A 12,677-nucleotide genomic window follows, 5' to 3' on the forward strand; every position below is an offset into this window, starting at 1 on the left:
TCGTTGTGTGAGTGTGGTAACCGGAGGCCCTTTCCCAACAACCCTTAAATTTCTAACCCCCACTAGGCCAATGAATTTGTAACGCATCTGGTGTTTCGGGTGTCCATCAGGTGATCCATCTTCTCGTTTACCAGTTTATACCATCAAAAGTACTGAAAAATCCCATAAAATACATTATGTAAGTTCGGAATCGAAGATTTTTATCCTTTTATTTTATTGTCACTAATTATGTATACACTTCTTGTGTCCTAGTTATAAGTTTTAGTCATAAGGAATACTAGAAACTTCAAGAACGAAAAGAAGATAGAAGCAGAAGACAGCGAAGAAGTCCGGTATCTCGGCTCACTCTAAGTATGAACGCCAAGCATATTGAAAAGAGTTTGGTGTTCTACCTTACAGTGAACTGAGTACTAGACATTCATCAGAGCTTCAGAAGAAAGAAGAATCAAAAAAGAAAAAGGAAGAAAGAAGAATTCGGAAGAAAAATTCCATTACAGAAGACAATATTCTTTTTTGTTTTTGTACTTATTTAATTTTGAACTGTGTGACGCATGCTCGATTCTTCAAGCGTCCTGTTTATAAATTGTAAAAGTATTTATATTCTATTTGCAATTGCAATTATAAGAATTTAAAAAAATATTTCTGAATACAGCTCTTACTCTTTTGATGAACTTTCTAATTCACTAAAATAAAAAGTCATCTAAAAATATAAACGCACCTAAACCTAAAAATTAGTTTAGAAAGTACAACACGGAGTAGATAGTATAAAATATTCAATAAGGTCGGTGCATATTTGATATGTTCTAGTTTTATAAAGACGGTCTCGACCTCACAGACCGAGACCCGAGCCGGACACTTCCGCGCACTCTATGTAAATATTTTATTTACAACTCAACCCTTTAACGGCTTGAACGGCCAGATTTCCTTATAAGTAAAGAAAATATTAATAAAAATGTTACAGTTCCCCTGTTTACTTAATATTCATCTCACATGAATTCCTAAGCTCTCTCTCAGCCCGTCTGATTGAAATTGTAATTTTCGTTACACATTCTGCCAATAAAACGCTCCGTTCTGTGTCGGTAAATTTCACTTGATTTTGACAACCGGATTGAGTTTCAAAGTAACGTTTTAAAGCTATGAAAGGATTAATATACGGTTTGATAATATTAAGAACAATTCTGTTTGATATTTATATCTTTATTACCTACGGTACTTATTTCAAGGCGAAATATAAGTAAAGAAAGCATACTATTATTGGAAAACTCCACGTGTGTACTTGTATCTAGTAACTAAACAGATTCCAGCGTTCGTACTTCGTACAAATATTAAAAAGCAACGCTGTATTGTATACAAGAGTATGTTCCGATATTGAAATGTATGTGTGCCATACTAAATGTATTCCTAGATTGAATATACTTGTAGTACAATATTGTCGTATGTATTTGCCAAACAACTAAGTTTCGTCTCGACTTGTAGTTTGAAGGTAGAATCTGTACAGGACACTAACTTGTGTAATGATCAAAACTCCGAGTTTCGCTCAAATGGGCACTTAACGAAGCTAAATAAATTAATAATCAATAAAAGGGCTCGGATCGTAGCCTTCAAGCAAACGATAACGAAATTAATTTCTGTGAAAAATTCAAAGAGAACGTTTGAGGTTGTTTTAATAAGTATCTAGAATTTTGGAGGTATTCCCCGTTTTATAGGGCTCGTGTAACGATAATGTTTTTTAGGCATAAGTTACTTAAATACGTTTTATTTTTTATGTAGATGTATATATTTATTTATAACTTTATTTTCTTTCTACGGTATAAAGGTTTTTCTAGATGTTAAAGCACGTGATGCTAAAAACTGCGATGAGATTTTACTTCTACAGTACACATACTTTTTACAGTCTCATCTCAACTTGTAACTTTTTGGAGCCTTCCTTAAATATTTTACTTAATGTTCCTTTGTTTCTCCAGATGAATTCTGCGAAGAGTACCCGCACAGTTTGATCCCGACGCCTGGCTACTGGATCGAGTGCTCACGCCAGAAGATTGCTACAGACACAATCTGGGACGAATCCGAGTCGGAACACGATAGTGGACCTGACCGGGACAATGCTGACGGTAAGTACTTCATACTATAATTTATTGAAGAAGGGATCATTCTTTCAATAATTATTGAAAGATGTTTTTGTTTCTAAATCACAATAAATGTAACTAACACTATCAAGAGAGAGATAAGATCTGAAAATTATTTGTATTACATCTCTCTTTCTGATTGGTCAAGAATCTTTTTTTTTTTTGTTGGTCTAAAAATCGAGAACATATTCGCAAGATCAAGTCTGGAACGGTTAAACTGTTAAAACAAATGCCACAGTTTTATATTAAGCAATAATATAAAACTGTGGCGTGTAATAAATAAAGCCCACAGTTCAACAATGAGGTGATAGTGATGGTTTTAAATTAGACGAACTACTTAATTAGTTACTGAAGGGACTAGACTATTACTGCTTATACTACTCACCGCTTCTTAAATCCTAAATGTAATATCATATAAATTTTAAAAAGTATAACAACATACTTTCACACTTCAAATACAAACATTTTATCATTTGTAAGTACAGAAAGGCCACTAAGGTAAAGCTAATTTTACAACGCAGCCGTCTGTTCTAGACATTACAATTATTTCACCTCCACTTTCCGAAGCAATATTTTTTATATGAAACTAAGAAACTTTTATAAGTTTCCAAGATATTTCTTTGTAGAATAATTACCTAAGATGGAGTGTACTTGAGACACTTATCTAAGACTTTTATACGTTAATTTAAATTATGTTCTTTAGAAAAATAAGTATCTCTTAACTTTTGTATAAAATACTTGGCTAGTACTTTATCCTAAGATATTAAAAGTTTTTTAAACGTTTATTCCAATAGCCATCAATGTTTCACAAATCCAAAAGAATAAAATCAATAGTCCAGATTGGTAACAATCTTTATTCTGAAAGTTCATCACAACCAGAGTTGAGAGTTGTTTCTCACAAAATCATTACAAATATTGAAACGTACATTAATATTCAGAACCGCTTATAACTTAAAACTAGGACATTAAACAGCTAAAAACGAATACAAGGTTCGTCGTTTATTAAATAAGGGGTCGCGGCGGTGATTCCTCACCTGTCATATTAGCTCTGAGAAGAAAATGAAATTTTATACTTTCTCAGTAGGTGCTTCCATTTCGTTACGGCGGTTGAACTCAACTTGCGAATGAAATTATTAACATTTGATGGGTACAGCACCCTATTACTTTTCTATTATATTTGTTACTAGATGCTGCCCGTGGCTTTGACTGTTTTTACATGTTCGCTTGATAATAACTAGACTAATTTTAATGTGTTTTTCTATCAATATGTGAGGTTTTAAATCATTGGGACATATCTAAAAGTATTGCTGAGAATAATATAGTTAGTTCTCCAATTTTACCAAAAAATATCGTTGTATTATTTACAAGGGAAATAAAATGAAGTGAAAAAATTGAACGCCTATTTCAATTAATATGCACGTCTCATTTAATCCCCTAGTGAAACCTAAAAGAAATAAACATAAAACTCCTTAATAAAAAATCAACAAAAGCTAAAAGAAAAGTCGCGTACACACTGAAACAAAGTTAGTGTTCTCTTGAATAACTGAGGGTACGAGTTCCGAGATAATTCTTTTGCTGTCACATTAGCGAACAGTCGAAAATCAAATTTAATTTGGCTCCTTTTTCCGGCGCATCGACTAAGGTGTAGCTCATCCAATATGTAACGACCTTTACAATTCCAGACGTGAACATTCACAGTTCAATTTTCAATAGAGGGGAATGCGATTCAAAACTTGCGATTCCTTGAATATTTGTGACAGACGTGTATAGCTAGCAGTGAAATTTTGTAGCATCTTAAGAAATACTTATGTTTTGTAACACCTTAAGAAATACTTAAGTTTCGTAACACCTTAAGATATACAAGACATACGTAGACATAATTTTGTAATACAATATAGACTAGATACGTATTTCCAATCTCTAATACAGAACTAGATATCTATTTACAATCTCTATCTGAAAATAATTAAAATGAGTTTATTTACATTATGTAGGCGTTCAAAAGTACCTATCCTCGTATTTCTAACGTAGCACTATATAAAATAATATTGATCGACATATTGATCCGAAAAAAGTATATACTCAATTCTAATTTTCATATAAAAATCGTCTTCATATACTTAAGCCATCTATTATAATGATACTTTGCTCAGCACAGCAGATGGGACATTCAGAAAATGTACCAACACCAACACTACGTATGAAATGAAATAAGAACACATTTCTGTTGCCTCATCCTAGAATTACAGTTACATCTTTTTTTCACGTAGTCAGTTTATTTTGTCCCGACGTATTTTGTGAGGAGAACCCCTATACATATGTATACCTGCTTACACATTCCAGGGAATGTTTTACCTGAATATTGATATTGTCATGTAGTATGATGAATATGGCCGACGAAAAGGCCGTCATTCAAGACGAATGGGAAAATAAAACGCTATTCGACCTATTTTTAGGGGCAATGTACTGTAACCACGTATTTATGTGATCTACAATAAGTTTCATACCTTTTTTCCCACGTTCAATCAAAAATTCGAAGGTACGTACTCCAGCTAACAATATCATAAATTAATGGTTACAGCAAACATGATCCCATGTTCTATATTCTAACAAGTGACATTTTCTTCTTTGTTTCCGAGCTTACAGTAGAAAAACCTTTTTCTAGACATAACAAGAATAACAGACTTATTACCGATATCAACGAAAATGTGAAAATATCAAATCATCTCGGTAACATGCCTTCAGGACAAAATAGTTCCTATTATAGCAAAGATCGAACAGAAGCATCCAATCAGAACGAGGCGCTTCACGAAAATAATAAAGCTGAGAGTCTGGAACATTGAAAATGCGACGTATTTCCCAAAATTTATACTCTCTGATACGATAAACATACCACATTTGTATCATGTTCATCGATATCGTTGGTTTTACAAAATTAAAATCGCAACGAAGCTCAATAAAAATAAATTTAACGAAGAATTTCAATTTATTGACCGCAAACAACACGAAATGAGTATACAAAATACCGGTGTTTGAGAGCTAATTAAACTGTGTACTCTGTAAATATGGTAACTATTCGAAATGTTTCATTAACTTACAGTGATGAACAAAATGCAAACATGGAGTATTTGCAGAATGTATGAAGTCAGGGTTTAATGTTGCGTCGGGATGAAATATTTAAAATAAAATCCCGTCTGGCTTTTGATATTTATTCTGTATGTAATGACTGTTAGCATGGAGACGAGGGAAAATGGTGTTCGTGGAGACGCTGAACTTCGGAGCGCATTGGTTATGCAAAGCGGATTATTTAGAGTACATGTCGTCGCAGCTAGAGACAACGATGTTTGGTCGACTTGAATGTAGTTCAGACTTGTCGCTCGTATCCCCGGCCACATGAAACTTTGAAACCGTTACTTGAACTCATTATTATGAATGAACCTAAACGTCGGGATTATGGGAAATGTTTAGTGTGTTTAGTATTTTTTTTATTTAAATATAGATTCGAGGATTCACAATCAGTATACATATCTCATATCTGGTATGCTGTGGCATATAAACTTATTGATATGTATTCGCATTATTTTATACATTAACACATTAACGTCTAAAAGAATGCTGGGGGGTTTAAAATTTATATTAAGGATAGGACATATTTAAAATTTGAATCTCCGCAAATAGTCTCCTGAAATTTTCGATAATAGATATGCATGAAATAATAGATACAACAATAGATTTGAATATATTGTATCTCAAATACCTTAAGACTCTCCTTTGATTAAATTGTGCTTCATTAATTATGAACTTAAGCAGCTTTTAAAACAACTACCCCTACACTACCTGGAACATCTATTAATTTAATTTCAACAATAGTTATTTATGGAAGATTTTAAATATTTTTCTGCACGCAAGTCAATATGATATTTATTTGAGGTATAAAATTACTATTTTCAATACAGAGAATTTACTATTTAAAAAACGTCAACAGATATACATTTTATACAAATTGTTTATTTATTTTTCTACTTAAATGTTGGTCTGGACACCGAACTAGGGTTGTGTAAACGAATCCTCGTCGATCCGATGGCTCATTCGACACACGTTTTCAATTTATCGGTGTCCCCCTTATTGTCTGGGCTGGTGTAGATCTTCGGCGCCCGCCGTCGTGTCTCCTCCCTTATCGGGCGCCCTATTCAAAAGTCACGTCATGTGTAAATGTACCGCGATACTGTAATGGCACAGTGACCCGGTCATTTTCCCTCACAATGTGTTCTTCATCGCAATCCGTACGTGACTCGTTTTGTTTGTTTGCATTTGTGATGTGATTTTCTCACTCACCGATGTTGATACGTTACATTACATCGTTCTCGTTTGATAAACGAATCCATTTTCTATTTATATTTGAATTACAAATCTATTACTCCAGTGGAACAAGGGAATATCTCACTATAATACCAAATAAGTATTTAAAATAACTTGTAAGGTATCTAAATCATTGACAATAAATAGGACCATGATGGTTCACAAAAATAAATAAAGCTTGATAGTCCTAGGATCTAGGACTATCAAATTTTTCGTAGACTAAAATGTATATTAATATCAATTGTAAAACGTATTCATGTACAAAGAATAATATACTCTAATTTTATAAACATAAAGCACATGTTTCGGCTTACCACATGTCATTTGTTAAAGTGAGCTACACATTTCTCATAATTATTTCACGGAACATAATGAACGGAGAATACATATTCCATGGCACTATTAAGTTTGCGTGATACGCTTACATTTTACGTTTTATATGTACGTCTGTCTATACAAATTAAATTGATTATAATGATAATGAAGTTAAGTGGTTATCATTTCGCTGTTGCTTGAATGATAGTGAGTGCAGATGGTTTCAGATTCGGCGATGGTTTCGATTTCGGTATGGTTGGTTTATCCGAGCCGTTGGTTTATCAGTACTCCATACGAGCTCTCGTTTTGATTACTTTAAACGTAAAGCAAACTCGTACTAAGGGTCAGGCCGTAGATTTTTTACTGATTTGAAGTTGAAAGTTATAAATAGTGCGAAATCTGGAATTGTATCCTATATTTGAAATAAGATGGGACAACCTTTACTGTAGGGGACTTGTCTTTCCTAGAAATTTAAAGACGTCTTTTTATGTGGTCAAGTAGAACTAGTGGGTTACATAATTAACCATACCACTTCTCACCCGATAATAGGTACTCATCGAATAACATCTTAAGGCGCTTTCAATATAGTGTATGTGAAGCCTTAATTAAGCCTATAACGATACTCCTTGTAATTTATGGCGTCAGTTAATTAAAGTAGCTCGAATTCCATGGCGTAATTATTATATAGTCATATGTAAAGGCCTTGGGTAATTTATAAGACTTACTTCTGCCAACGGCTTAGCCCGAGGACCTGTGGGTCAAAAAATAGTGTGTGTTATTTCCAGATTATATATCTATCCGTTCCAAATTTCATACCAAACGCTTCAGTCGTTTTAACGTAATCTAGTAACAAACATACGAACTTTCGCTTTTATAATATAGTAAGATATAATACTCTTTTAGTCAGCAAAATAGTATTAAATTAAAACGATGTAAGAAGAAATGTATAAAATGAAAAAAGGTAATGCTCAAATCCTACCAAAGCCTCTATTTACAAACCATTGAAGCAAAAATATTCTTGTATTTTATTGCAAACCTCTCAACACAATAATAAACCTTACTTTTATTTACTTTAAGTACATTTTCTAATTAAAAGAAACTTAGTACAAGTATAGAAGATAATAGACACCTACGTTACTTACGAACATAAACATACTCGTAAACAGATTGCTTGATAGATGGGTGGATGTAATGGAGAACCATTCGTTTCCATTAACGTTCAAGTATGGGCATTTGACTGGCCTTTGGGAAAATACAAAGATGCATCTAACGTGGAAATGGATATTTTTGATTATGGATATATTTAGTATCACATCACAGCGTACCCAAGGTATTGGATAAGGAACATATTCTATTCTTTCCAATGCATTTTTTTGTAAATGTATAATAGACTTTTACTAACCCAAGGACTATTACTAGTAATCGATATATTAATATATAAATAATATGATATTATTATTTTAGAGGCGGTAATTAGCGGTAAAGATTATAACTCAGGTTTTCGATATCAAACAAACAAGAACAATATTTTATCCTACAACTAACTATATAGATAGTAATACAGTTTATATTTGTGTCAAAAAAGTATATTTTCATAATATTTCTCTTAACAAAAACTTATCATAACCTATTTAACTATTTAGACGTCAAAATATAACAGGCAAAAAGTCACTCTTCCATTATAAATAAGTTGTATTTCATATAATAGTAAGTAACTATTATATTATATCAATAGTGACACTTTATATTATTAGCGTGACACGAGACATGACACAATTTCTCAGTCTTCTCACAAAAATACGTCAGAATCTAACTGACACAATTCTATATTTATTATTAAAATTCTATTTTTATTTCAAACGCGCCCTTCAAAGCTTTGGCGGTCACAAAAATAGTAATAATGCGTACTAAAATTATTCAGAGTTAAGCTAATTTGTTTGTTTGTTTGCTTTGAATCGGCTTTACGGTATTATTGATTCGATTTGAAAATATTATTATTATGGCGATCAGTAGTAGCGCGCCCATCGCCGCGTCGTGTGTCGCGGAAATGCGGAATGCTGCTCATGAATATGAGCCTCCAGCATAGCTTGAAACTAGTCGAGTTGCTCGTCAAACAGTTACGTGAATAAGCCGATAACATAATAATTAATTTAGTATACATACTAGTGTCACGAAAGTTATAATAAAAAAAAATATTATCTACGTTGAATTTACGTTAAAGCTAGAGTAATAATAAAATACGAATTGAAATGTAATAACAAAACAGTCTTAATATTTTTGCACACAATCATTTTTGTCTTCTCTTTTCAAATTCAATTCATAAAATATTATTATGAAACAATTTGTCAACTGTTTTAAATGAAAATGGTTCTATTGAATAAAGGTAAATAGGTACTTATTTATTGTGAATTCAATTGTTTAGAAAAAAAATAGTTATTTTTAAATGATTTTAAAATAAGAATGTTTCACGTGGTCGAACAAAACGTTAAAAAGTCTTCAATGGTTTATTAATTTAAAAGAAGAACTCTTTACAATTTTTGCTTTAAAAAACATCTTGTTTAATATTAGTTCCTCAAACATGTAACTTATACTAACACTACGCTACCAAACTACGTAATAGTATCAAAATATATATATGTATATAATATATATAAGTAAGTACATTACGTGGAGCACGTGCAGACGATATTGATAGCAAATATTACCAGTCTATGTAAGTACAACGAGATCATGTCTCGTTGAGCGAATATGATTTGGGGATTCTATCGATCTATGCTATATATTTTATAATATATATTTGAAGTTTATTGAAGACTGGTGTTGCTAAGCAAACTAGAAGGCACTTTTTTATACCTAGGTATGAAGACAGTACTTTAACCAAGTGTCTCTTAGACTTCAGTATACATGTATATATATTATAATACTAAATATTGGTAGAATTACGAAGGTGTTTCACTAAAAGATTAAGAAGCAATTTTGTGTCTAATTAAATAATTTATCAAAAACAATAGGTACCTATCTGTCCAAAATCTTCCTACAATATAAATGAATGTCGTCTAATAATCTTTATCCCAGACTACAATGTATTATCAATCTTCTTTTATTTCTTGGACTCCACTCAATAGTAAGTATCGTAAAAATATTCCCATCAAGTGTTACGGACAAAAGCGTTCTCTAAACTAAATCACGATCCCAATTGTACGATGACTAACTACAGTTTTTTAAATCAAACCAGTTGTTATATTGTTCCACAAACTTTTTTCTCGATTCTCGAAAAAAAAAAAAACAACAACTCTCTCGATTGTAAATTTTATTTATTCACATGTGTACGAGTATTGGACGAAACAAACGTAACCCCAAACTAGAAGTTACAATCAATACTGGGTACAAAGCGTGCCTTTCAATGGCGAATCCATTTCCAAATTAGATAGGTATCGAATTCACTTCCACAGTCCCACTTCCACTAGATGCTTGTTTGTTTTACTTTGGTGCCCTCGAGAGGCCATCAATCACTGAATACCTACTTTCTACATACTTTTCATTGAGTTTTATATTATGTTATCACAAAATACGAATTCTTTCGGGATTTCGCTACGAATTTGTTGTAATCATTTATTTTGAGGTCGGCTGTTGGGTTTCGTGATTGTGTTTAAGATTTTCTTCTTGATAGAATGGGTCGTAGACGTTAACTGTTATAGATATTCGTTTTGACTTATACTTAAATAATGTAGTAGCTACTATTACTTCCAGTAAGTATGTATAATGGTAACTCACTTACAGTCTTTCCTCTCTCATATTTCTATCGTATCTCATCGATATATGAGGCAACCGTTCACTAACTATTTTACTTTTTCATATATCGATGTTACATTATACCTAAAATATCTTTATCCCATAACCAAATAACGGACATCATAACAATTAAGTTTGCTAAGAGAACATCGAAAAACACTTTTCTATAAAAAGTAATAGAAAAATTTCGCCTCTTCATACCCATAGCTAGACTAACACAATTTATCACATGAAGAATTGAATAAAACGTGATCTGATCTACTTAGATTATATTACTATAAAATTGTCACATCATCCTTGGAAACGGATCATCGTCAAGGTCGAATAACAAGCGTGAAACGACAAAAAATATCGCCAATAAAATTCTATGGAAGCTCCGGAACCATTTTATAACTCCAATGTAGTATGTCTATTAGACGTATGATATGTCTATTATTGTCTTTATTTCATCCACTATGAAGTTTTTGGACGAACTTCATTTATAAAACTAGTTGCCTACAAAAAATAGCAAAAATGTTTTTAACTAAAAATCTTGTCAGAGGGTATGAGTTGTCAGTAGTGTATTAGGAATTTCAAAATCAAAAATCTCAAAGTTAAAAGATAATATAATTGACACGTTACCTAGATTAAGATAGGACATAATTTTTCACATTTCAACAGCCGTTTCTTTTGAAAACAACCTAATTGATGATTCATGTATTAAATCATCCAAAAACGACAAAATGTCATGAAGAAAAGTGCTTAAAAACATTTTACTTTATAATTTATTCTGACGTCCTGTCATTCCTTCGTAGCGACGCCATATTTAGAGACTTGGAAACGTTAGTGACGTTTTATATTTTAGCACAACCGAACTGGCCGAAATGAAAGAAAAACTTTATGTTCAATATTTTTTCATCAATCTTCGAGAAACTTTCGAGTTTCGTCCTTCTCTATTTCGAATGTTTATTTAACTTATCTCAAGCCTTTTTTCTTTTCTATTACATGGCTTTCCAGATATTTTGTTTTATAAAACAAAATGTTAGTTATTTCAGAATGTAATTCGAAATATCGTATGATGTTAAATACACTTGATCAGTATTATTTTTGCGATACTATAAAAACTGATAGGATACAATACACTAAGCTGAACTTACAATGCGATTGGCTACGTGTAACTAAATACTCATAAGCTGGACCTCTGAATTTTCCAGTAGCATTTCAACGAAGCTTTTAACTTCATGCCATGAACTTTAGTAAATGCAGTAACCAAAAAGCAAATATAAAACAACACCGACTTCATAATTCTGCAAAAAGGGTCTTAAGAAGGATTAGACCTCTCGCGACTAATTTTATCTTCAAAGAGTAGTGTGTTTCAAGTTCAGCCAGGTGCAAATGGCAGCTTAAATGAGATTATTTCGGTGTATATCTGTTCAACTACTGCAAAGACATAAGCTGATGCCTGAGGATTAGTTCAGGAGCCTGCGACTTGCTGATTATGTTGCCACTTGAAATTGTTACAAAATATATTCGTATTTTGAGCTTAAATCTTTTTTTGTTCAATCTGCTAAACATATTTCTCTTACGAGGAGAGACTGCCCTTCAACAAAGACTACTAATTGAGATGCGTTCTGGAAAAGCACGAGATCTCTAGAATTTGGAGGAAAAATGAAAAGAGTATTACCGATTCGAAAATTCATAAGCACCTCTAGCGATTTTAACTTCTATAGGTTTTTTTGAGGGGCGACAATCATCCAATGACTTCTCCCGCCTTGGGTGAGGCGAGAGGGAGTGTCAGACTCTTACTGACTAAAAACCACCCCGTTCCTACTCATGCTTTTTGAACCGGAGCCCCGGTAAACCCGCTAGGTAGTCGGCAGCTCCGGATCAGGAACTTCTATAGGCTATGGTAACTGCTAGGTTGGTTTGTCTCCTCAAAACTATCTCACAGATATGACAACCCATCAAAAATATTTTAATGCCACGATGAATGAATTACTACTTGTTCACTAACGACTAAAGATAACTAAACCATTGACTACATCCTCGCTTCCATCTCTTAGCTTCTACAGTAAATAAACCGAATCCAGTAATACATAGAATTGA

The 12,677-nt window shown here is 32.6% G+C and overlaps 1 protein-coding gene across 3 annotated transcripts in view; it reads left to right on the forward strand.

Annotated features, from left to right (window-relative positions):
• The window catches only part of LOC118267589 (uncharacterized), a 236,205-nt gene that overhangs the window by 186,269 nt on the left and 37,259 nt on the right, over positions 1-12,677 (forward strand). For all 3 annotated transcript variants that reach the window (XM_050694351.1, XM_035581660.2, XM_035581662.2), the window contains one exon: positions 1,965-2,111. In XM_050694351.1, the coding sequence (XP_050550308.1) occupies positions 1,965-2,111 (147 nt within the window). The remainder of the gene's footprint in view (positions 1-1,964; positions 2,112-12,677) is intronic.

Source organism: Spodoptera frugiperda, chromosome 6 (genome assembly GCF_023101765.2).
Source record: "Spodoptera frugiperda isolate SF20-4 chromosome 6, AGI-APGP_CSIRO_Sfru_2.0, whole genome shotgun sequence".
Classification (NCBI taxonomy): domain Eukaryota; kingdom Metazoa; phylum Arthropoda; class Insecta; order Lepidoptera; family Noctuidae; genus Spodoptera; species Spodoptera frugiperda.